Below are 27453 nucleotides of genomic sequence, written 5' to 3'. Positions count from 1 at the left end.
CTAATTTCACTACGAACTTTCAAATAAAATTCCGATCACGCTCCTAAGTTCAAAATCACCATACGGAGCTGTTGGAATCATCAAGATTCTATTTCGGGGTCGTTTGCACATAATTCGACATCTGATCACTATCTGAACTTAAATATTTTTTTTAATTATTTCATCAAAATTCCGTATCTCGGGTTAGTAACCTCGAAATTTGATTCCGGGCATACGCCCAAGTCCCAAACCACGACACGGACCTACCAAAATTATCAAAATACTGATCTGAGTCTGTTTGCTCAAAATATTGACTAAAGTCAAACTTGCCTTTTAAAGCCAACTTAAGGAACCAAGTATTCTGATTTCAACCCAAACACTTCCAAATCCCGAACCAACCCTCCCCACTAGTCATAAATCATTAAAGCACATACGGAAAGTTTTATTTAAGAGAACAGAGTTCTAAAAGTCAAAACGACCGGTTAGGTCGTTACAATACCCTTTACATTATTTAATAGGAATACACCACAATCGATTAAGTCTGTTCAAATGTGATAAGAAGAAGCAAATCTAATTAGATTTCGATTGTTCAATACATTAAGCTAGCGTTTAAATGTGATAAGAAGAAGCAAATCTAATTAGATTTCGATTGTTCAATACATTAAGCTAGCGTTTGGACATAAATTTGGTTAAAAGATGAAAAGATGAGTTTTTGAAGACGAGATAAAAAATAATTTTTAAAAGTTAAAATTGTGTTTGGACATTCATTTTACTTGAAAAGAATTTGAAATTTTGTGAGTAGAAAATTTCAAATTTCAAAAACTACTGTAGAGTTGTTTTCGAGATTTGAAGATTTTGTTTTCAAAATTTGTCACAACATGGTTAAAATCTTACAACAAATAGAAATTTGAAGAAGAAAAAACTCCCAAATTTTATGGACAAACGAGAGCTTATTGGTTATATCATTCTCACTCGAAATATTATAATCCATCACAATTCATAAGTGTAAAGAAATCTTATGAGAGAGAAAGACATCATCTTATTTAAACTTATTTTTCAATGTTCAGTATGTCTTTATTAGCAGAGATTGATAATTAAAATTGTGGGCTAATTATAAGTATATATGATATTTTTTTATATATAAAAAGTTGTCTACTCCGCTAACCTCACGTTTTCCTTTCATATAATTTCAAGTTTTTGACTTTAGCACCCAATTTTTGAAGGTCTAATAAATAAGTAAAACAAGGAAGGGGAACATGGTTTGTAGATGAAACAAGTATATTTCCAAACTAAGGAATATTCAACGATAATGAAATCAACTGACCAACCTACTTATAACAACAACAACGAGGACGACATAGTAAAATTTCACTAATATGGTCTGGGAGGATAGTGTGTATGCAAATCTTACCCATACCCGAGGAGTAGAGACCAACCTACTTATAAATGAAAATAAAAAATAAAAGAAAAAAAACATTTTCATGTGTAAAGATTCATGGGATAAATTTTAAAACCTATCATTTCCACATAAATTATAAACCTATCATTTCCAAATCATTGAGTGACAAGTGTAAAAAGACAGAGAGAAGTACTAATTATGTTTGGATATACTAATTTTCGCGTCCATTTTCTATCTTATATAATCTCATGGCTTCTTAACTACTGTATTTTTATATCCTAATGACAATATAAATATCTAATATATTACTATGAAAATTAAAAAAACTAATTTGGATTAACGAACTTCTTGAACAAGAATTAAATAAATGGGAAGTATACCCAGCTATAGAAGCATTAAACATTAATCAAAATTGAGACTGAATATAATTTAGATTCAATTCCTTTTAGAACTGATTTTAAGATTACCATATTAATTCAATCTCGTTTTCTGAACAAATCGTTGAGATAAGGAAGGTGATTGACGGTCCATAGGAAAGACAAATGTAACACAAATAAACCTCAGTGGAATATGTAATTAACCTCAAATCCTTAATCCAATCTTATATAAATTTACAATTTTTATACACTATATCAACTTACAGTATATAAATTGACATCTTCTAACACACTAACAGAGAAAATAGCTACATATAAATTATAAAATCCAGAAATTCACCTCTTCAATGATAATCAAGCCTACATATGGAAAGTAGAAACCACTTTGGTCTCCACACTTTCACCTTGACAAATAGTTGAATTTTATATATATAAGTATTATATATATAAGTATTATGTATTCATTTGTTTGATATAAATATCACGTTTAGATATGTTGGTAACCACTAACAACTTGCTTGGATGGTTGAACCCATTATAATTGTAATGACCCAACCGGTCATTTTGACTTTTAGAATCCCGTTCTCCTAAATAAAACTCTCCATATATGCTTTTATTAATTTATAACTTGCGGGGATGGTTGGTACAGAATTTGAAAGTGATCGGGTTGAAATCGGAACAATTGGTTCCTTAGTTTGGCTTTTAAAGGGTCAAGTTTGACTTCGGTCAACATTTTGAGAAAATGACCTCGGAATTGGGATTTGACGGTTCCAATAGGTTCGTATGATGATTTCGGACTTGGACGTATTTCGAGTTTGGGAATAGTTCCATATGGTGATTTAAGACTTGCACGCAAAATTTGGTGTCATTCCGAGTAGTATAAATATGTTTCGGCGCGTTCGGAGTAAGTTTGAAGAATTTGAAAATTCTAAGTTGAATCAATTTGGTTTGAGGTATGATTCTTAGTTTGGTATTGTTTTACACGTTCCGAGTGTTCGACCAAGTCCGTTTTATGATTTCAAACTTATTGGTATGTTCGGGCGGGGCGTGTTAACCGGACGAGGCTCGGACCAATTTTGGAATTTGGAGGAAGAACTGAAGCTTTCTGCTTCTGGTACGATCGCACCTGCGCTTGGACAGCAGCAGATGCAACCCTCGCAGATGCGAGTTTTGTTCGCAGAAGCCGAAAAGGGAAGGGGAGGCCATCGCCGCAGATGCGGAATTTTGGCGTACCTGCAAACGCGCAGGTGCGAAGCAGCGCACGCAGATGCGACCTTGGTCCAGGCGAGTAAAACTCGCACCTGCGAGGAATTTGCGCAGATGTGAAGCCGCATGTGCGGTTAATCCCTTCGCAGGTGTGAAAAACCTGCTTGGACAGAACCTTAAAAACGGACGAGGCTCAGTTCATTTTTTAGTCTGTTTTTCTTCCATGTTTGGGCGATTTCAGAGCTTTTTGAGAGGGGATTTAAACTAGCAATTGGAAGGTAAGTTAATTCTATATACTTTGAGTTAAATACATAGATTATGGGTAGATTATAACCGGTAAATCTTAGAAATTAAGGGTTTAGATGAAAAACCTAGATTCTTATAAAATTGAGATTTTAACCACCAAAATGGTTATGGAATTGGATAGAAATTATATATTTGAGTTCTTGAGATTATGGTTAACGTTTTCCTCCGAAAATTTTCGAAATCCGGGCACGTGGGCCCAGGATGAATTTTAGAAATTTTACCATTTTGGATAGGGTAATTTATTTAATAGATGAATTTCGAATTATTGAATATGTATTAATTATTTTATATAACATTTGGATAGTTTCGGATTTTTCGGCACCGAATTGAGGTGTTTACGTGACATTTTGACTGGAAAGCGGACTTTGAGACAAGGTAAGTCTCTTGTCTAATCTTGTGAGGGAGAATTTACTCCATAGATGATTAAATTAATAATTATTATAAATTGTGGGGGCTACGTACGCACGGGGTGACGAGAGTCCGTACGTAGCTATTATTTATGCTAAAGTCCGGGTAGTTTAGGACTCAAATTATGAATTACGCGTGTAAATTATATTCTTTATTTAATTATATTATTTGAAATATATTGTGAATTGTTAGGGAAAGATAGTAAAAGATGAAAATCTCATATACTTAATTTTCTGCTTAAATTAATTAATTGTTAAAAGAAATTGTTCATCCTCTCGAATTAATCTTATAATAAACATACTCTCATTCCAAAGGTACATAAGAAAATGTTCCCTTTTCTTGTGGAGTGTGCCGAATGCCTCGACAGTATAGATGCATCTATAGATCACGCCGCACGTCCCTCGGCAGTGTACACGACACTCTGGATCGGGTCGTACGACCTCGACAGAAATCGTGCATAATAATAATAATAATTACATGATACCTTGATATTCTAATTGCAGCTTGTGAATTTAATTAATAGATTGAGAATTGTTGCATTTGAAGGAATTTAATTATTTATGTTGGTTAAATAAAATTATTGTTAACTCCGTGAATCATGTTGATTTAAATATTTTTATTTTTATTTTATTTATTATTATTGACCCTTATTGAGTGTCAAAGTCAAAAATCTCGTCTCTACCTCTTCGAGATTAGGCTTGATAGTTACTCGGTACACGTTGTTTACGTACTCATGCTACACTTGCTGCACTTTTTTGTGCAGTACCTGAGACATGTGCTATAGTTGGACCTATCGGCGCACACCCACGATATTCAGAGGCTTAGTGGTGAGCTGCCCTTTTGAGCCATTCTGCAGCAACCAGTGCCTCTTCCTGAAATTTTTATTCTGTCTATTTTATTTCAGACAATATTTAGAATCTTTGTATAATCTACTAGATGCTCATATACTTGTGACATCAGGTCTTGACACACACACTAGTAGAATGTTTGGATTTAATTCTGTTCTTGATTATTTTAATTTACTAAATCTTTTCATATTGTCTAAATTCCTGAAATTAAGAAGAGTTTAATTACTCGGTTAATATTAAAAGAATTGAATATGTGTTTAAATTAATAGTTGGCTTGTCTAGCTGTAGTGTTGGGCGCCATCACGACCTATAGGTGAAATTGGGTCGTGACAATAATGTATTGTTATGTTACTTTAACCACAAAATTTATTGCGATTATTATTTAAATTTTATTGTATCGTTTCGTTAAACATGTCGTTACGTAACGACGAAAAATGTCATTTTATATAACCAGTGATTTTGGTGTGGTCATGTCTTTATATTATTTTTTTTCCTATCATCTTGCTCTTTCTTATTATTAAATAATCATATTTTATCTTTTGCTATATCTTTTTTATATCATACTTTTACCTTGTATCTTATTTTTATCTTGTAATATTATAAATTTATTCTTGATATTGCTGGTGTATAACATCACAAAATGACGATAAATAATACAATCTATTCAAATATTATATATACCAAAACGATATAATTACGTCATAAAATAATATATAGCAATCAAAATAACGATAAATAATACAATCTATTCAAGTATTATATATACCAAAACTATACAATTACATCATAAAATGATACATAGCAATCATCCAATCGAGTTGTAAGTCAAGATCGGCAGCAATTATTATAATTAGAACGCAAAGATAGAAGATTTAATCCAAATTATTATTATGAGCTTCTACAAATAATAACAAAAGTAAACGCACACTTCTCTCTTTGTAATCAAACAACCTATTTCAGTCTCTCTCACACACACACCACAACACACACACTCCTGTCTCCCTTTCTATTTCTCTCTCTTTTTTCCAATCTAATCATACAAATTCAAGGGGTTTTTGATCCATTTGCCTTCACATTGAGAGAGGGGAAAAAAAGAATCTTGGAGCTTAAATTGTTTGACCCTTTATTTGTTCTTTAAAAAAGCTGAGTTTTTAATGCATAACCATATGGTTTTTATGAGGATTTGAAAATCAAGAATCTGCAAATTCCATGTTTTGTTATTATTTAAGAGCTAAATTATTGTGGGTCATAAAGATAATGCATTAAATCTTGAAATTCTCTTTCAAAGATTTGAGCTTTGCAATGGGCTTATTGGTTCTGCATTGGAATTATCTAATTTTGGGGGTTCTTTAAGTAAATTTAGCAGGAAAAAAGCTTTCTTTTATTGTGTATTTTGGGCAATGGATACAAAAAATAAAGAATTTAAAGGGGAGAAAAATAAGTATGTAGATAGTGTGGAAGCTTCTAAAGATGAGGATGATGAGTCTAAAGCATTGTTGTTGCCTTGTAAAAAAGGTGGATTGTCAAAAACCAAAGGTAAACCAAAGAGGAAAGTGCAGTGGAATGATACAAATGGGAATAAACTTGCTGAGGTTTTGGAATTTCAGCCAAGGTAAATTTCTTTTGATCAAATTCTCCTCATTCAGCTATTATTTGGCTTCTAGCTGCTAACTTATAGTTAATATATAAAATTTTTGGTCCGTAAGATTAGTTTCAAAGTTTAAGTTTCCTCTGATTATATGTGAATTGTATTGGTTGCTCATCAAGGAGAAGCATACTATAGCTACATAAGTTCCATATTTTAGACAGTCGATCACTAATGTGGCAAAGGAATAATCTTCAGTAGAATTATTTATGTTATAGTACTTAAGTCTTTATAAATAAAAAAAAAAGGTATAGTAACTTAGCCTGGAAGTTTTTTGATTTATCAAAAAATCAAAAATATAAAAATAAAAAGAAATTAACTTAAGTGCGGTATTTCGTTTATGCCATATCTCAAACACGGTACTAAATGATGTATATGTAGCCTGTGTGTGGATATCTTTTCGATGATAAGCAGATTGATTGAGTGAATCACAGCTGTAGACTGCATGTCCATGATGCTATTGTGCTTGGCATATAAGCAGCAAAATACAGCCTGTTGTTATTAGTTCCCAAGGGGATGACTAAGTAGTTGAGGCACAGTAGTGACAACCTGGAGATTCCATGTTCGAATCCCAGCTACAACGCTTAATGTGAACTCATATGCTCCAACTTTGGTGGGCATGTTTACCCAGAATCTGTGATTGTGGACAGTCACAAGCTACCTGGTGAAATAGTCGAGGTGTGCCAAACTGGCAATGACACCACCGTCATCCAAAAAGAAAAAAGACATGCAATCATTGGATTTCCTAAACTAATAGCTGATGAACTGTTAGACCTTAATAGTGCATGTTCTAATCCTGGCTCCATTACTGGCCTTGATCTTGTCAAAACCTACAAGCTTCACTGTTAGCATTGAGTAGCATAACAATTAAATGCTCAACCTATCCAAAAAGGCAAAACACAGTGAAAAAAATGCTTAAGTAGTATGCCATCCAAATGCAGCATGCTGTCGTTTCATATGAAAGTGAATTTAGTGGCAACTCCCCCTACTTAGAAGCACTTCTGTTTGACAATATAGACATTAAATGAGCTGGTAGTACTCGTTTAATCTTAGCTTGCCCATCTATTGCATTCATTATAGGTTTCTCAAACATCTAAAGATCCTTGCGGAAGTAAGTACTAGTGTAGAATCTTTAAGAAATCTTGGTCTAAGAAAAATGTGTGCAGCTCGAGAAGAGAAGTAGGATTAACAACTTGGGAGAGGTGAAGCCCTTTCTCATGATATGACTTATCGACAATACTATTGCATAGAACCATCTGCTTGGAACTGTGTGTCTCTACAGTTTGCTTTCGTACGTCATCACAGTAAAATTGAGCACTAGAGTATATGTGTCTTGACAAAATTTCAGCAACCAAAATGATATTTTGATTGGATTTTGTAGGTTGCACAATATATTATTAGTAAGGTGAGTAGAGTTGGACTCTTTCCAGTCTTCAGTACCAATGCCCCCAGATTTAATTTGACATATGAACTAGGAGGTCCAATACTTCCTCTAGGCTGGATTGAGCAATGAAAAGGAAGGGTAGAAAAATTTACAAAGTGGAATAGGAGTAAACAACAATAATAACAAACCCAGTGGATTCCCGCAAGTGGGGTCTGGGGAGGGTAGGATGTATGCAACTTATTTTCTTTTTTCTTTTGGTCAGAATGTGGGAAATTCCTCCATGTTTGCTTCTTCCGCCCTTTTGGACAGAGGAGAAATTAAATCACTTACATTTCTCTCTGATCTTCACTCAAGGGAAACAAACAGAGTATAAGGGGTTTTAACCCAGTTGGGAGCAATGCTTATCTCTGATTTAACAGCATTTCTATCACTTTAACTGTGGTCCGCTTATGGGTGTGAAAAAAGTAACTGCAGTTTCCTTTGATCAGAGGAAATGAGGTAAGAGATAACCGGAGTTCGGTTGAAGCCTGGTGTATAATTAAGGTAGCTTGTTAATTATCGAAAAAATGAGTTAGGGTAGCTTGCTCCATAGGTACTGACACCTTTTATTTTTGTGCTTTCAATTAAAGTTGCTTTCTGACTTTTCTCACATCTATTAAGATTAAATTTATGTTTATTGCTTAGGCTTAGCTAAGAGGAACTGGGGATGGTAAATGGGGCTTATGATTCTTTCTTCCGCCACCGTTTAACCCGCCCTGCCCTGCCCTTTTTTAACATAATTCCCTATTTACACGCTGTCCAGCCTCCTTAACTTTTTTTTTCTTTTTAAAACTTTTCTATTTCAGTTTGCTTCTTTTTCTTTTTTATATTTTGTCCTCTGAATCATAGTCTTCTTTTTCTTTTTTATATTTTATCCTCTGAATTATAGTAATCTTTTTAACTCTAACAACTAGGTGTACCTGAAGATAATGACTTTAATCTTATGCATACTGAAATAGTAAAAATTAAAGGGAAAAGGACCAAATATGCCCCTCTACTATGCGAAAAGGATAAATTTTACCTTCCGTTATACTATTCGTCCATAAATACCCCCGACGTCATAAAAGCGGCTCAAATATACCCTTCCTCCGCTAGGGCTTTCCAAGATGGAAGCTCAATCCGACATGGCACTGGCATTTTGGATAGGTGGACGCCACGTGGCATGCCACCTTATCGCCCAAACCCATTTTACACCCTCCCCTACACTTCTTCCACCACTAACACCTCCTCCCCTTCCACCACCACTTTCACAATCAATATTACCATGACAGCCACCATTTTCATTGGTGTTCAACAAAACTATCATTTCAACTCCATTTCGAAATTAGTAATGTAGATATCTTTTCGCTTATAATTCCATTTCAATTCAAACCCATTTTCAGACAATTTCGAGTACCCTTTGCTGTATATTTTTGTCTTTTATGGGGATATATTTAGAGGGCACATATCCTTCAGATCAATTTTTCATAAACAGGTAAGAAAATAATTTTTCTCCTTGAATTTCTTATTATTTTTTCGGTGGGTTTTGTAAGGTAGCTTTCTTATGTTGTTCATGGTTAAAACTTGGTTTTTGTTCAGGTGTTGATTAAGCAATATCTATGTGTACATGAAAACTCTAGATAAGAATTATTTTGATCATCTGTAAATAAGAAAAGAATAAAGAATTGTAAACTCATCCTTCAACAACTGAAAAGACCTTGCTTAACATTTTAGGCCTAATTCGAAGACTTTTTTTTTAACTTTCTTGTTTTTTCAATCATGAAGAAATATATTTACACCATCCGCTGAAATTGGATCTTCTAACACATATTAGTAGGGAGGACAATACATATAAACATATCGGAAGGTAAAACCTTCTTGGCTCTGCTCGTCCACCTTAATTGGTAGACCAATTATTCTTTAATCGATGCCTTCCTAAAGCATATGGAAAAAATCTAGCAGCTCAACTTTGGTTTTTTTAATTTAATTTTATGAGGCAGCAGCGAGGGATTCCAACAGCACTTGAACAGCTATGTTGAACACCAATGAAAATGGTGGTGGCCATGGTAATGTTGATTGTGAAAGTGGTGGTGGAAGGGGAGGAGGTGCTAGTGGTGGAAGAAGTGTAGGGAAGGGTGTAACATGGGTTTGGGCGATGCCACGTAGTGTCCACCTTGCCAAAATGCCAGTGCCATGTAGGATTGAGCTTCCACCTTGGAAAGCCCTAAAGGAGGAAGGGTATATTTGAGCCACTTTTATGGCGTCACGGGTATTTATGGATGAATAGTATAACGGAGGGTAAATTGATCTTTTTCGCACAGTAAAGGGGCATATTTGACCCTTTTCCCAAAAATAAATATACATGGAGAGCTAATAGTTTCCTACAAAACCATGATGATGATAGCTAGCGATATGAAAATATCCTTGTAAAAGTTATACTATTTTCCCAGAATATTTACAATGTAAAAACATAACATTCCCAATGTGGAGGTTACCCAAAAGCCAAATCTGCTACCTAGTTTTGCCTTTTCTTTTCGCTCCTTTCAAAGATAGCCAATCATCTCAGAAATCACACCGTAGACGCTTTAACAACTGGCCAAATCCATCTAACATGTTTAAAATTCTGCATCTTACCTAACTGGTCATTGATATTCACTGCTATGAGGTGAGGGTCTAAGACCTTTACTCAGGCGAAAGCTGTTCCTATACTACCAATTAAATTATCTAAAAGCTACATAAGCAGTAAAGCTTTAGTTAGAAACTAACTTTTCCATTTTCTCAAAGGTCGTGCCTGCAGAAAACAAGCTCACATAACAAAGATTTAGAAGTCCCAGTATAATAATCCTAAATACTCAACCATAACCCTGAACAAAATCTTTTTTTCTAAAGCTTCAAAAATATACCCTAAATCCAACAATGGAGAATACAAACATTTCATGAACTAAGTAATACTAACAAGGCAGAATGCAAAAGTACGGAAACCTACTACATCTTTCTGTCGTTGTAGGTTAAAGTGGTTATATCAGAGGCAGACACCCATGGCTCCCTTCCCTGCCCACTATATAGTTTACTATTTTAGAAAAATAAGCATTGACCGCCATCCTGCCCTGCCCTGTCTACCTAAGCATTGCCCTACCCCACCTTGCCCCATTATTATCCCTAGCGTAAACACATAATCCTCGTAATTTGATGTTTGGTTCTTAAAATGGAAAAAGGGCAAAAACTAGTTGACAGGTGGAAAAGTAATTCGCAGGTGACTATTTGGCTCTATATAACAAAGGGTAGATGTTCAAATGGAATGTCTACCTCATCCCGGTATAATCATATTGTTTTAGAGCGGAACTTCTACCATGATTTAGACATTCCATTTGAAATCTTGTGATATCTTATTTTTAGCTTTCCTTCCAAATGGTGATGGTTATGTAGTTGAGTACCTTTTCTTATGGTATAAAGTTGGCAAGTTCTTGGACATCCATGCTCTGAGTCATTACTAATTTCATAATTATTGTGATACATAAAGGTCCTACCGAACTAGTTTTTGTAGTGTACTACATAAGCTAAACTTGGTTACATCATAAAGTTGTATACTGCCCAACTTTCAGATTAAGATGGGAAAATATATCATTTTCCTTTATCCAAAAAAAACTCACTTTCATAATAAATTTGACTTTAATGGTTTACATCCAGAACGAGTGTAGATATTGAATTTTTGTTAATGAGCCATTGTTTATGTTATCTCAGAGTGTTGGCAATCTGGCACTTGCAGTTGCAGAACACTGCTCGATATAGTTTCTTTAGTTCATCAAAAAGACAAGAATGGATTAGTTCTGAAGTTGGAATTGTATGCTATGTTTTTATAATAGTTTGGATTACTCTTAACGTATAAATTTTTGTTTGTTCTGCAGTGATACCAGTGACTCAGATGACGATGAATCAGATTCTTGCATTTGCAGAATAATGTAGTTCTCAGTGAATGCATTACCAAACCAGTTGAATCTCCTTTGACTTAATACAGGGTGAATCAACGCGTTGAATCTCCTTGATTCACATCTTATATAGCCTACAATAACAGCAGTTTGTTAAAGAGAGTCAACTGTCTAATTTTGGTTCAACGTACCTGGCACCTCGAGCCAAATGAATCGACTCTTTCCTTTGTACACAATCAGATAGAGAGAATGACTTCCTCTGTTGTATGTAGCATACAGAACCTTCAGTTTTTCTTGTTTTCTTTTGCTCCAAATATAATGTATATGAGTACTGAAGCTTACATCTGATGATTGTGTTCTAGCATATAGCTAGATGCATAGCAAGATTTGTTCTGTAACATCTTTCTTCATTTGTCCACTACTTTGTTTTTTGTAAATAATGAATTACAACATTCATATGCTTCTCAACCAAATACAAGGCTCCCCAAATGGAATCTTATGTCCCCAAATTTGTCTATAAGAATACAACACAACTGCACTCACAAATCATGTACTGTCCAAACATAAAGACAAACAATACTTTACACAAAAACATCAATTCAAATGTATTTAGGCCATTCTCTGCACTTTCTTTGTTTATATAGTATTGACTATATCAAGCACAACTTGATGATCTTTAGCTCTATCTTCAATATAGTACACAGCTGAGCGATTTACTGATGCTGCTCCTGCTGAAACCAGCCAATTTGAGAGACTGGCATCAACTGGAATTTCATGCTCCTTAGCCTTAGGCTTAGAGTTATCTTTGAGATTTAGGTCTGCACAATTGATTACTGGCTTTTTAAGCAAAGGTATTTCTTGTTTTCCATCCAATTTGATAGTGTTTTCTTTCTGATGCTTCACTTGCTGTGCTCCTCTAGCTTTAACTGCTTTCCATTGAGTGAGATTTTCAACTGGAAGTAGCACAGAATTCCCATACAAATTCCTATTATCTTGACTTACTTCATTTGTTTCATCTTTGTTCAGCCTTTTATCATTTTCAAACTTGTTTTCTGTCTCGTCGCCACCATCTTCATTATCATCATCATCATCGCTAACGCCATAGTCTTCTTCATCAAGTTCATCGATATCACTTTCCTCAAGTGTTATCTCGTCTTCCTCATCGTTGCAGTTATAGTATCGATAACTTGAAGGGTACATAGACATACTGTTTTTTGCAGTTTCTTGTTCATTGTATACACATTGTGTCTGCTCTTCATCTGAGAAATATGTTGTGCTGTTGTCATCGTCTTGGATTCGCTCATACGCCTTAACATTCAAATTGAAGCTCACTTTCTTTTTTACCTTAGGTTTTGATGATTCTTTAGGCTTATCCCTGCATGCAAACCAAATAAAAAACATGAAAGTGACCACGCAAGTCAATAAAGTCTGTAAAAATTAGATGCTTGTGATGATTGTGACATCCGATTTTGGGCGATGTTGGCAATTGTGGTCTAGACCCTGCCGTGGATATTCTATCTATGATTTTTCAACTTGGAATTATTCTGTTTCCTTATTATAAAATTTACAAACTCCCTAATTGGCGTTAATGAAGTTCGTGAAAATTATGGAAGATCAAGAAAAGCCAAACAAAATTTGCGATGGCCTCGAAGCCAGTGAAAATTACGAGAGATCAATGTTCAAATTCCAAAGAAGACAAATAAAAAAAGCTAGGTGGTTAAATCTCATTTGTCTAATCCGTATTGGGTAGAACTATTTAATATCTGTGCTAGTAGAAGATAGCAGGTATTCAGTGAAATGGTAGAGATGCATAAACTGATCCAGACACCACTATTATAAAGAAAATGAAAAGAAATAGAAGAAAAACTCATGAGTTACTGACTCACCTGGGTTCAGAATTTACAGAATCTGCAGCATTTGCCTTCTCAGAGTCTAGTTGTACATACTTTTGATGCACCTATAAACAAGATTCAAAAAAGCAAACTTATTTAGAATTCGAATAACACAAGGGAAACACTTCTTATGAAAGGATTTGGCTTCATCCAATTCATATATATAAAAGAAAATCAAAATTTTGCAACAACGACGACTACAACAACAACCTAGTATAATTCCACAAGTGAGATTTGGGGAGGGTAGTGTGTACGCTGCCTCTACCCTAGAGGCAAGGGATAGGGAAGGAGTAAAGAGACTATTTCTAATAGACCCTCGGCTCAGAAAAATTAAAATTTTGCATAGAGTTAAAATCAACACAAGTATAAACCATCATTTCTAACTAATTCATCAGCCCTGTAACCATTTAAAAACTGACACAAATTAATTTAACAAGCAGTGGGAACTTACTTGGAACTTGTTACAAGGCTTTATACGCTTTTGTTTCTTGGTGGTAAAACCAAAACAACCAAGAAAACATCCCATTTTTAAAAAGATCTATGCTTTAGTGATTTTCCAAAAACCCCTGCAGAGAAAATGGAGGAAGATTTTGGCTTGTATATTTGCAGTGTGTTTATATGAAAGTTTGTTGGTTGGTGGGGGGTGGGATGGAGCCGGGGGGGGGGGGGAGGGGTAGGGGAGAATGTGGCCTTCTTTGGTAATGGAGGATTTAAATATGTTGCCTCCAACGGTATTTGAAAATAGGAACGTTAAGAAAAAGGGTTAGAAATAATAATGAAGTGGGGCAATGGATAAAAAGACAAGGTTCAAAGACTGTTTGCCAGCTTTTATCTGATTTTCTGTAATATTGAGATTCTATTTTTTTTAATAAAGTTTCTATTACGCTATCATATTCTTTTTAAGAAATTTTAAGGATATTTTTGAAATATTTGATTTTTGGAAAGAGGTACCGAAAGTTTTAGAAAAGTCAATATAAGGTCTTGAAAGTATTTACATATGCAAGAAATTGATACAAAATTGCTTTGTGCAGTTTTAAAATTTTGGTTTTTCTATACTCTTTTATCTTCTTTTTTTCTTTTTCTTTTTCTTTTGGATGGAAAGGCTTGGGGTAAAGGAAAAGGAAAAAAATGATCTAGTCAAAATTGAATGTTACACCTTAAAGATGTAATGTGAAGTACCAACTCTACCACTAAACTATTTCTCAGTGTTTTGTTTTCATCTTTGTTGAAACAAATGAAATTAAATTGCTAAAATTTCGACGGGATTATGTGAATTAAGTAAGTGGAGCTTTCCGCAAATTGATGTTGGCAAAACTCATAAATGAAATCACTTTTTGAATTCTTTGTCTTTTTTAACTAGGCAGTCTAGAATATTGCACATCTAAGGGACTTGCGGCTGCTAGCTTTGGACTTTTGGATCTCGACTAAATATACTACGAGAACATTGACTTTAATTTACGGTTGAGGAGCGTGAAAAATTCTCGTATTTAATTTAGGGAGAGAACTCCTAATTTTTTTTAAATATTTATTCGGATCATATAGAATTGGAGAAGAGGAAATAATCCCGTTGTTTGTTTATGTTGCGGAAGATCGTGAGTTAACTAGCACACAATCACACACAAAGCAAATAGAGAAGAAAAATCAACACAAGGATTTAACGAGGTTCGGCTAAGCCTAATTCTCGGGGCAGAAGCTGAGAGAGTTTTTCACTATGAATGAGAAGAAAAGCACAATACAATTTATATAATCCCCAACTACAACCCCTATATATAGATCCCAAATAATCTCAAACCTATAAGAGAAAGATTTCCCAATTTGACAAGGACTATAGGTTTTTCTTTCCCAAATCTATTAGGACAATGAGTTTCCCTAAACCTATAGGGATTATGAGTTTCCTAAAAATACAAGGAAATAATTCAAGCCATAAAATAAAAAATCTTCCCCTTGGCTTGAATTCTCCTCATTAACAGGAACAACGTCTATCTACCTTGTCCTCATGCCTCACGAGGGGTCTACCCATTGTCGCACACATTAACCAAGTCTAGGCAACGCCTAAACTTGTTAAGAGACTCAATCTCTTTAGCCATAGCACTAATCCATCGATTTGGTTCTGTACCCGGAATAACTTCTGGATAGCTATAACACTTAAACGCATCAACGGTCTCTGCAACTGCCAAAGCAAATCCCACAGGATTCGTATATCCAAGAAGATTCCCATCAACTACGTTTGCAAATCTTTACGGTCGGTTGATCACTCTCTTCTCTATGCCTGTTGCAATGCTAAATGGTTGTTGTTGCGCAGATGCATCAACATTATCATCTCGATCAATATTTTTCACCTCCTCCACTTTCTCTACCTTAGAACTACTGGACTGAGCTAGTGAAGATTCAATTTCTAGCTCTATGCGGTCACTGATACCACGATCTGTTTCTGCTATTGCCTTCTCCCTCTGACGGTCCTGTGAGGTAGATTCATTAAATGTTATATCCCTACTGATAATTAGCCCTAGAGTCTTTTTATCTGTGCACCACAATCTATAACCTTTCACTCCAGTTGCATACCCTAGAAATATGCACTTCTTTGCCCTCGGCTCAAGTTTTCCATCCCTCACATGAGCATAAGCAGGATAACCAAATATCCTTAAATTTGAATAACTAGCAGGTGAACCGGACCATACCTCAAAAGGAGTTTTGAACTCAATAGTTGTGAATGGAGATCTGTTGACCAAATAACAAGCTGTATTGATTGCTTCAGCCCAAAAATCCTTCCTAACACATGAGTGTGAAAGCATGCTCCGTGCCCTATCACAAAGCGTTCTGTTCATACGTTCTGCAATACCATTTTGTTGTGGTGTTCCGAAAAAAATGTGGTTCACTATGCCCTCTCTGCTGCAGAAATTATTGAACTCAGAATTGCAAAATTTCAACCCATTGTCAGTTCGAAGACGCTTAACTTTTCTTTTCATCTGCCTCTCAACCATCGTCCTCCATTTAAAAAATGTCGGAAATGCCTCATATTTTGTTTTCAGAAAATACACCAACACCATCCTTGAGTAATCATCAATCAAAGTTATAAAATACCAGGCACCACTCTTGGAGGGAACTCTGATTGGACCCCACAAGTCTGAATGTATATAATCTAACTTGCCTCTGGTCTTGTGCTCGGCCTTCTTGCTGAAATTTACCCTTGTCTGTTTACCAAAACACACAATGCTCACAAAAGTTTAAAACTTAATTTTTATACGCATTCAGAAAATTCTACTTACTCAGCAAAGACAATCCCTTATCACTCATATGACCAAGTCGCAAGTGCCATAACTGAGACTGATTCGGATCACTTTTCCCAGAAGATACAGTAGCTTCCCCTTCAACTACACTGGCCTGAAGATGATACAATTTAGAATATAGTTTACCCTTCATGAGTACTGATATTTGGCTATAATTATATATTTTTAGTGCATTACTTACCTTATATTTTGAGGCTTTGCTAAATGATGTTGGGCGTATTTCGATATGTGTTGATGTTACTTTACCCATGTTTTAACCGTTTTTTGATGCTATTTGATCTTTAAAATGCCCAACATGATTTAATTATTGGTTTTATGACTAATTGAGTTATGTGTGATAAATTAGGGTGTTTGGAGTACAAAAATATGAAGAAAAAGTCGCATCCAATCTAGAGAAAAAAATCAGATTTCGTGCACCCTTAGCAGTGAAGTCGGCCCATAGCATCCGCACCTGGGCAAAGCTGAGAAGGAGGAACAAAGGGTGGATGCGACGCATCCACCCTAGCATGCGAAGCTGAGAAGTGGAGGACGAGGTGGATGCGACGCATCCACCCCAGCATCAATCCCTGAAGTTGAATCGAATTAGGAATAGGAGAACTTTGACCCACGACTTTTGTACGCAATATATAAGCCAAAAACGCCTCTTTTAGGTCATCTAACATATTGGAAAGGGGGGAAAAGCCACGACAAAGCTGTGGAGGCCGGAATTCATCAAGTTCCATCTTTCTCCCACCAAACTTAGTAATTTTTATGTTTCTTTGTATAATTTATTGTTTGGCTACCATGTCTATATGGAGCTAAACTTCACGTTCTAGGGTTGTGGTTCTTTCATGACTATTGTTATTCGGATATTGATTTTGACTTCTTGATTTATCATATTAGTTTATTTATTCAATCTTGCGCTTAATTATTTAATTGCTTGATCACTAATTGAATATAATCTACGAATCTAGAATTGAACTCGAAAGTGGGAATTCTATATTGCATATAGGATTGAGTAGGGCAAGTTCTTGAACTCGGGCATCGGGGAACGGATTCGTGGTTAGGATAGACATATACCTAATTGCCTTGCTTGGTTGATTTACAGGAATTATAAATGCGTTCTTGTTGATTCTAACTCCATAGACATATAGGCGTTAGGTTAGCTTGAATAGGCGAGTAAGAACTCGACAGATTCTTATGAGTAATATTAACCCTGTCAACCAATAAGCTAGATAAATTAGTCGGTCAATTCAATTGAAGAATACAATAGGATTGTTAGATAGCCCATAACCCTAGATCGTTTTCATTACATTGATATCATAAAAATCCGATCTTTCTCTGTTCAAAGTTCATTATTTATATTTTTTTATTTAATTAGTTTAGAATCAAATATTTTTAGGTTTAATTCTTGTTTAGATAATTTGGATAGTCTAATTTAGTTAATAGTTAATCATAAGTTCTCGTGGGTTCGACATCCGACTTTTAGTCACTTTATTACTTGACGACCGTGTATACTTGCGTGAGTATGTTTGGTCGCAACAAGTTTTTGGCGCCGTTGCCGGGAACTTAGAAATTAGCTATTTTTCTAGATTAGACATTTTTTTTTCTTTATATATTCATTTTTTTTAGTTTAGTTAGTATTTGTTATTTATTTTAACATGGCATCTTGGAATGAAAATTATTCGAATGATGGTTATTCTTATTTTGATGATCCTTGTCCATATTGTGGAGGACCCCACTGGTAGAAAATTGTCAGAATATTTTCGGGACTGATTTGTGCGCACAATCTCAATACTTTGAGTGGAATATTTGTAATATGTGTGGTGGTCAAGATGGCCATTGGGATGGTTGTCATAATCCTGTTCATCCTTCTCTGAGCCCTTATTATGATCTTTCTAATGATGTTTCTGAGTTTGATAGGGGCAATGAAGTGCAGGATATGGAACCTGATGCATATATTAGGGATATTCTGAGGCAAGTAGCAGAGCAACAGGATGAACTCAAAAAAGATATGAAAAGAATGAGGGCAGCAATCACAAGAATGAAGGCCAATATGGAAGAATTGAATGAAGAGAGCGAATACCAGCAAAAAGATAATTTTGAAAAAGTGGAGATTTTGAGCCATATGTCGCTGGTGGAACAATCCGAAAGATTATAAATATATGAGGCTCAACGTGAGGAAATTACAAATGAGATGAGATGATTTATAGAAGGAAGAACCGAATTGGGACAAGAGATCGATAAATTCGGCACTACTATTCACGACTTAGAGTCTCAATTGAATACAAAGGTTGATGCGTCTAACGTCCAACAAAACATTAATCTTCTTTAAGGAAAGAGCTGTTGTTGCTTGCATTATCTACAAGTGCCTTAAGCAGTGGCGTCCATTTGAAGTTGAGTGGACCAGTATCTTTGACAGTGTGATACAACGGATAGGCAAGCTATTGAGGTACGAATTAATGTTGTTAGAATGTTGTTATGTGCAAAGCTTCGATTCAATTAAATAAATGCAGGTTCTAAATGAGCTTATACACCAAATTGAGGAGCTAAAAGTGGAGAGCCAATCACTCGAGCATATTTTTGTTGATGATACCCATGTTGAGAAAAGTACACTAAAGCCATGTGAGGAAGTAGATAATGTTATATTTGAAGATTCTTGTGTATGTAAATATGAGGATATAAAGAATAATACAATTCTAGAGTTAGGGCGTATTGGTCCTCATTCCAATCATTTTTCCACATTGTGTTTAGATAGTAAGATAGTAATCAAGCCATCTGAGCCTATGGGGGAGTCAAAGAGTGAGGATGAGAGTGCTTGTATTCTTGAATTTGTCATGCCAAAAAGCAAAAAATACATTCCTCATCTAAAGGCCGAGAAGTGTAGAGTGAAAAATTTATTACTTGGCCTGGTTATCATTGTAGCCCCACCACTGGAGCATAGCCGCAAACTGGATGCCATGTTAGGGGCTCAATTCATAAGTTCGAGGTGGAGGCAAAAAAGCAATTCACGTCGTGCCGCGATGTTAAATCAGGCGCTTGTTGGGAGGCAACCCAGCTTTACTGCTTTCTTTTATTTTTGTTGACTTTCTATTTTATTTTATTTTTATTATTTTGTAGTATTTATTTTTGTTTTGTAGGATTATGAGCATAGAAAGCAAAGCCATTAGAAGAGTGCAAAAGCGAGCTAGATGGTGAGGACTAAGTGTGGGGTGCCCACACAAAGGACGATGCCTGGGGGAAGTCTGAGTACCTCGTGAGCCGCTATTGCTTCGGCCTTTGGCCTACCAGGGAGTCTCGTTTACCCTCTTATTATTTATAGTGTGCATTGAGGACATTGCAAAATTTTAAGTGTGGGGTGAGGAGATCGTTTGGATGAGTTTCTGTGCTATTTTAGTTTAGTTGTAGTACTCATTCTTAAGTGTAGTAGCTTTTGTGAAGAAAAAAAAATGAAAAAATTAGAAAAATTGGACTTTTCCCGACGATTGATCTCCTAGACAGTTTTCTTGAGGGATTAAAGTCTAAACAAAAATCCAAAAATATGTCTTTTAGCTTTCTTTAAGTAGTAATAATTCCCTGTAGTTTTTCTTTGTGCCTCGGTTCTTTTCCATGGGATGTAGTTTGAACCGGATAGTTTTTTTTTTTCCGAGTAGATTAAGAATTTAGGAAATAAAAGGAGCAAGAATGATGAACCTAGGCGCCCTTGATGATGCCTTATTAAATTGGATAGCATGTTTTGTGGCACCTATGTCTCGTTGACATGACTTATGTTCACCTTGTGCTTAATGCTTAATATCTTGTTGCTCCGTGAATACTTACATTGTTTGAGAGTCGGAATGTGATCGTCCTTAGTGAGTCATGTTCCATGTGTGGTGAGGTTTTTGTGTAGTCCATGTATTGTACTTTTGTCTAGAACTTGCCCGGTATGTGAGTTGAAGCGAAATTTGAGGTGATGCTCGGTTTGAAAAATGATTTTAGGTTTTCTTTGATCTTTTTGAGCTTATTGCTTATCATAAATAAAATTTACCCCTAGTTAACCATTTTGAGTCTATTGACTTTTATTTGGTACCCACATTATAAGCCTATACCCTTTTTATTCTTAATTGATATTATTTTAATCCTTTTACCTCTTAAAGCACTTTAATTGTTAGATGAGCGCTAAAAGAAGTAAGAAGGAACTAAGTGTGGGGTGACTTTTGAGTGGAACCATTGAAAGGAAGAAAGATGCACTTGTGTTTGTAAAATATTACACCACTAGCGGAAATCTAAAAAAAAAAAGAAGAAAAAATAGAAATGAATAAATTGTTGTCTTATTCTTGCTAGTGGGTATGAACTAAAGTAGTGCTTAAAGAAAAAGGGACTGTTTTGGGGGTGATATTGTTTGTGAAATTGAAGTGAGATTGAAGAAAAAACGCTTAAAGTAATTTTGTGATGTATTAAAGTGCTTAGGAGGGTGAGTCACTATTCCTTAAATATATCCTACCCGTCTCTTAGCCCACATTACAACCATGAAAAAGTCCTAATTGATTTTAGATCGAGCAAGCTTTCATTAGTAGAGATTTATATTAAGGGCAAGCCTATGGTACCAATTGCATGCATGTGACTTCTTTGTGAGAGTGAGCGATTTTCTTTGATATATGTGAGTCATTAAAATATATTTGATCATGAGATTCGAATGTGTGGATTGAACTCGCTCTCTTGTTCTTGTTGTGAGGGCACATGGTTTCACGAGGGATAGGTAACGTTATTAGACTTCTCTATGATGTTGGGTGTTCAAGCCATGAGTGCATTGTGACATTGAGTCGGTTTTTGAGGTTAGGATTGTTATGAGAATGTTGTCTTTGTTTGAATATTTTTAAAGAATGACATAAGTAAAGGGAAGTGTATGTGATGCATATTCTAGAGCCTAATTGTAGCAAATAACTATGGTCATAGGTGTAGTGTGCTTTCATGAGTACTGATATTTGGCTATAATTATATATTTTTAGTGCATTACTTACCTTATATTTTGAGGCTTTGCTAAATGATGTTGGGCGTATTTCGATATGTGTTGATGTTACTTTACCCATGTTTTAACCGTTTTTTGATGCTATTTGATCTTTAAAATGCCCAACATGATTTAATTATTGGTTTTATGACTAATTGAGTTATGTGTGATAAATTAGGGTGTTTGGAGTACAAAAATATGAAGAAAAAGTCGCATCCAATCTAGAGAAAAAAATCAGATTTCGTGCACCCTTAGCAGTGAAGTCGGCCCATAGCATCCGCACCTGGGCAAAGCTGAGAAGGAGGAACAAAGGGTGGATGCGACGCATCCACCCTAGCATGCGAAGCTGAGAAGTGGAGGACGAGGTGGATGCGACGCATCCACCCCAGCATCAATCCCTGAAGCTGAGTCGGATTAGGAATAAGAGAACTTTGGCCCACGACTTTTGTACGCAATATATAAGCCAAAAACGCCTCTTTTAGATTATCTAACATATTGGAAAGGGGGAAAAAGCCACGACAAAGCTGTGGAGGCCGGAATTCATCAAGTTCCATCTTTCTCTCACCAAACTTAGTAATTTTTATGTTTCTTTGTATAATTTATTGTTTGGCTACCATGTCTATATGGAGCTAAACTTCACGTTCTAGGGTTGTGGTTCTTTCATGACTATTGTTATTCGGATATTGATTTTGACTTCTTGATTTATCATATTAGTTTATTTATTCAATCTTGCGCTTAATTATTTAATTGCTTGATCACCAATTGAATATAATCTACGAATCTAGAATTGAACTCGAAAGTGAAAATTCTATATTGCATATAGGATTGAGTAGGGCAAGTTCTTGAACTCGGGCATCGGGGAACGGATTCGTGGTTAGGATAGACATATACCTAATTGCCTTGCTTGGTTGATTTACAAGAATTATAAATGCGTTCTTGTTGATTCTAACTCCATAGACATATAGGCGTTAGGTTAGCTTGAATAGGCGAGTAAGAACTCGACAGATTCTTATGAGCAATATTAACCCTGTCAACCAATAAGCTAGATAAATTAGTCGGTCAATTCAATTGAAGAATACAATAGGATTGTTAGATAGCCCATAACCCTAGATCGTTTTCATTACATTGATATCATAAAAATCCGATCTTTCTCTGTTCAAAGTTCATTATTTATATTTTTTTTATTTAATTAGTTTAGAATCAAATATTTTTAGGTTTAATTCTTGTTTAGATAATTAGGATAGTCTAATTTAGTTAATAGTTAATCATAAGTCCTCGTGGGTTCGACATCCGACTTTTAGTCACATTATTACTTGACGATCGCGTATACTTGCGTGAGTGTATTTGGTCGCAACACTAAACTATACTATATTTGTGCTTAATTGAGTTTATTTTATGTGTAAGTACGTTAAAGATAAAATTGGGAGAAAATAGAGATTTTATGTATAATTTATACACTACAAGAATAAAGTTGTGATTATTTAATTAGGGGACTAAAGAAATCAAAAGAAGACAAAAGAAATCAAAAGAAGACAAGAAGAATTGAAAGAAGAAAGGCAAGAAACGAGAAATAGAAAAGAAATTGAAAAGTGAGTTGAACAAATTGAAAAAAAACAGAATTTTAAACGAAGCAGGATCAAGCATCGCGAAGGATTTTGAGGCGCACAGTAGAAAGCGAGCTGCAGAGCTCGCGCCGCCAGGGGTATAACGAGAAGAACCGCGCTTTAGAGCTCGTGCCGCGAGGTCTGCAGCGAGCATGTTCCGGATTTTTAAAGTCTATCTTGTCTCCTATTTTGGTTTTGGACTTGTTTATTTCGTTTAGGTCTTTTTCCTACACATATAAATAGTCATTAAACACCATGTTTTAAAGGGAAGACCGACTTTGGGGGGATTTGACCTAAAGAGGCAAGAACACACTAGGAACAAGGCGGGGAATTCTTCTACGAGTTTTTCGCTTCCTTCTTCCTATTTTCATTATTGGTTATGAATTCTAGTATTGTAATTTTGTATACTATTATGAATAACTAATTTGTTATCTAGAGTTTTGATAGAACCTTTTGTAGGATAAATTCTTGTTATGTTTCTATATAATTGAGTCGTTGGATTTCTCTACTTGTTCAACTACGTATTTATTGTTGTTGATTGAATGGCCATCAATTGACTGTGCCTATTTAGTATGTATTGCTTGGAAAATGGTACATATTTAGGTAGTTGTTGAACAACATCACTCCTGACGTATGTGAGGAATCAATACGAAAGGTTTAAAGGTGGGATTAGGAATAACGAAACCTTGATGCGATCTTAATGAGCAGTAAACTAGTGCCAGCTAGCGTAGTTCGGAAGAATATGTCTAGTAAATTGTGGTAATTACTCGGAAGAGAATTATAACACCCGAAGTACCCACGATCGGTAGAAAATACTTAGGCGAAATTATAGAAGGTATAGCGAGAAGGATTCCGACAATGGGGGAAATCATAACTGTAGACCTCCTTAGTCTTGTCTCAAATTTCATCCTTGTTAGTTGATAGTTTTACTGCTTTATAATAGTTGTTAGTTAATTCGTTAGAAATAAATATTATATTCTCTATAATTAGAAAATTAATTGGACTTGTGTTTCTTAGTAATATTGAACAGTTGTAGCTAAGCCTTAGTTCTATGTGGGATTCGACTCCGGGCTTATAAATCGGATTATATTTACAACGACCGTTTAGTCCTTTTTATAAGGCATAGTTGGGCGTGATAAAATTTTGGCGTCGTTGCTATAATTATATTTGTTTGGCTATAATTATATATTTTTAGTGCATTGGTTACCTTACATTTTGGGAATTTAATGCTAAACTATATTATATTTGTGCTTAATTATATTTATTTTATGTGTAGGTATGTTGAAGACGAAATTGGAAATAAAATAGAGATTTTATGTGTAATTTATACACTACAAAAATGAAGTTGTGATTATTTAATTAGGGGACAAAATAAATCAAAAGAAGACAAAAGAAATCAAAAGAAGACAAAGAAGAATTGAAAGAAGAAAGGCAAGAAACGAGAAAGAGAAAAGAAATTGAAAAGTGAGTTGAACAAATTGAAACAAAACAGAATTTTAAACGAAGCAGCATCAGACATCGCGAAGGATTTTGCTCGCGGAGGATTTTGCGGCGCACAGTGGAAAGCAAGCTGCAGAGCTCGCGCCGCCAGGGGCATAGCGAGAAGATCCGCGCGTTAGAGATCGCGCCGCGAGGTTTGTAGCGAGCATATTCCGGGTCTTTAAAGTCTATTTTGTCTCCTAATTAGTTTTGAACTTGTTTATTTCGTTTGGGTCTTTTTCCTACACATATAAATAGTCATTAAATATCATGTTTTTTAAAGAGGAGACCGACTTTGGGGGGGATTTGACCTAAGAAGGCAAGAACACACTAGGAGCAAGGCGGGGAATTCTTCTACGAGTTTTTCATTTCCTTCTGTTGGATTTTGCATCTGTTACTGCTATTGTTTTCTAGAATAATTAGTTGTTTAGTTTTAGGAGGAGTCTGCTAGAAGATTCAGAATTTTAGTTATAGTAAGAGTTTAGTAATTTAGTTGTAGGAGGAGTCTACTACTTTATTTATTTGGCTATTTAAAACCCTATGATTAATAAAATTTTAGAGACAGTTTTTCAATCTTATTTTCAACCTTCTTGCTGCTTGCATAATATTTTCTAAAATCCATAACAATGGTATCAGAGCCTCCATTGATCTTGACGGATCTCTGAATTCGCTGAAAAACAACCATTTCCAATCACTTTTAAACCATACGCATTTTTACCCATACCGATTTTTAACCAAAATTTTAACAATGGAAAACAGCGGTCTCTCTTTGAATACCCCACAAACTTTCACTGGTGAAAACTATCATATTTGGTCAGTGAAGATGAAATCTTATCTTGAAGTTTATGATCTATGGGAAGTTGTAATGGAAGATAAACTTATACAACCACTTCCTGCAAATCCTACCCTTACCCAAATCAAAGCTCATTCAGATGAGAAAATCAAAAAATACAAAGCCAAAACTATAATTCAAAATTCAGTTGCATATTCAATCTTTTCTAAAATCATTGCATGTGAGACAACAAAAGAAGCTTGGAAAACACTCAAATGGGAGTATCAAGGAAGTGAACGAGGCAGACAAAATTAGATTTTAAATTTGAAAAGAGATTTTGAATCTCTTACAATGCAAGATGATAAGACCATCGCTAAGTATTCTGACCGAATTTCTTTAATTGTCAATAAAATCAAGTTACTTGGCGAGGATTTCAAAGATGACAGGATAGTTGAAAGAATTCTTGTGACAATTCCCGAGAGATTTGAATCCAAAATTTTCTCTCTGGAAGAATCTAAAGATTTCTCAATCATCGCTGTTGCAGAATTAATAAGTGTTCTTCAAGCATAAAAGTAAAGAAGGGCCTTCAGACAAGACAAAGTTATTGAGGGTATTTTTTATGCGAAACACCAAAAAGAAAAAGTCGATTATCCTTATTGCAAAAAGAAAACACACTTAGAAAACTTTTGTTGGTGGAGACCTGATGCATTATGTGAAAATTGCAAACAAAAAGGTCATGTTACAAAAGTGTGCAAGTTCAAAGATGCTCATGCACAAGCATTAATAGCAGAAGAAGGAATTGATGATGACCTTCTTTAGGCTGCAGCAATAGAAGCAAGGAGGAGTGTAGGATTTTGCATCTTTTACTGTTTTCTAGAATAATTAGTTGTTTAGTTTTAGGAGGAGTCTGCTAGAAGATTCAGAATTTTAATTATAGTAAGAGTTTAGTAATTTAGTTGTAGGAGGAGTCTACTATTTTATTTATTTGGCTATTTAAAGCCCTATGATTAATAAAATTTTAGAGACAGTTTTTCAATCTTATTTTCAACATTCTTGTTGCTTGCATATTTTTTCTAAAATCCATAACACCTTCTTCCTATTTTCATTATTGGTTATGAATTCTAGTATTGTAATTTTCCATACTATTATGAATAGTTAATTTGTTATCTAGAGTTTTGATAGAACCTTTTGTAGGATAATTTCTTGTTATATTTCTATATAATTGAGTCGTTGGATTTCTCTACTTGTTCAACTATGTGTTAATTGTTGTTGATTGAATGGCCATCAATTGACTGTGCCTATTTAGTATGTATTTCTTGGAAAATGATACATATTTAGGTAGTTGTTGAACAACATCACTCCTGACGTATGTGACGAATCAATACGAAGGGTTTAAAGGTGGGATTAGGAATAACGAAACCTTGGTGCGATCTTAGTGAGTAGTAAACTAGTGTCAGCTAGCGTAGTTTGGAAGAATATGTCTAGTAAATTATGGTAGTTACTCGGAAGAGAATTATGACACCCGAAGTACTCACGATTGGTAGAAAATACTTAGGCGAAATTATAGAAGGCATAGTGGGAAGGATTCCGACAATTGTGAAAATCATAACTCTAGACCTCCTTAGTCTTGTCTCAAATTTTATCCTTGTTAGTTGATAATTTTACTGCTTTATAATAATTGTTAGTTAATTAGTTAGAAATAAATATTATAATCTCTATAATTAGGAAATTGTTTGGATTTATGTTTCTTAGCAATATTGAACAGCTGTAGCTAAACCTTAGTTCTCTGTGGGATTCGATTCCGGACTTGTAAACTGGATTATATTTGCAACGATCGCTTAGTTCTTTTTATAAAGAATAGTTGGGCATGATCAAGTACCATGGAGCCTTTACATACTTTAAGTATTCTATTCTCGGAGTGAAATTTATACCCTTGACCATCCAAAGTCGAAAGAGA

At 35.0% G+C, this 27453-nt stretch overlaps 2 protein-coding genes across 2 annotated transcripts; one reads left to right on the top strand and one right to left on the bottom strand.

Moving 5' to 3' along the window:
* Positions 1 to 5424: 5424 nt before the first annotated feature.
* LOC142168692 (uncharacterized) lies at positions 5425 to 11949 on the top strand. Its single transcript, XM_075229386.1, has 2 exons — positions 5425 to 6135; positions 11476 to 11949. The coding sequence occupies exons 1-2, from the start codon at positions 5924 to 5926 to the stop codon at positions 11531 to 11533; spliced, it is 270 nt and encodes an 89-aa protein (XP_075085487.1). The 5' UTR covers positions 5425 to 5923; the 3' UTR covers positions 11534 to 11949.
* Positions 11950 to 11974: 25 nt separating this feature from the next.
* Positions 11975 to 14041, bottom strand: LOC107765539 (uncharacterized). The gene is made up of 3 exons (XM_016584203.2): positions 13840 to 14041; positions 13383 to 13453; positions 11975 to 12871 (listed from the first exon to the last, which is right to left on the bottom strand). The coding sequence occupies exons 1-3, from the start codon at positions 13912 to 13914 to the stop codon at positions 12133 to 12135; spliced, it is 885 nt and encodes a 294-aa protein (XP_016439689.1). The 5' UTR covers positions 13915 to 14041; the 3' UTR covers positions 11975 to 12132.
* Positions 14042 to 27453: the final 13412 nt, after the last annotated feature.

This window comes from Nicotiana tabacum, chromosome 14, assembly GCF_000715075.1.
Source record: "Nicotiana tabacum cultivar K326 chromosome 14, ASM71507v2, whole genome shotgun sequence".
Classification (NCBI taxonomy): Eukaryota; Viridiplantae; Streptophyta; class Magnoliopsida; order Solanales; family Solanaceae; genus Nicotiana; species Nicotiana tabacum.
Note: the sequence above shows the minus strand (reverse complement) of the source record. Positions and strands in the feature narration are given on the sequence as shown.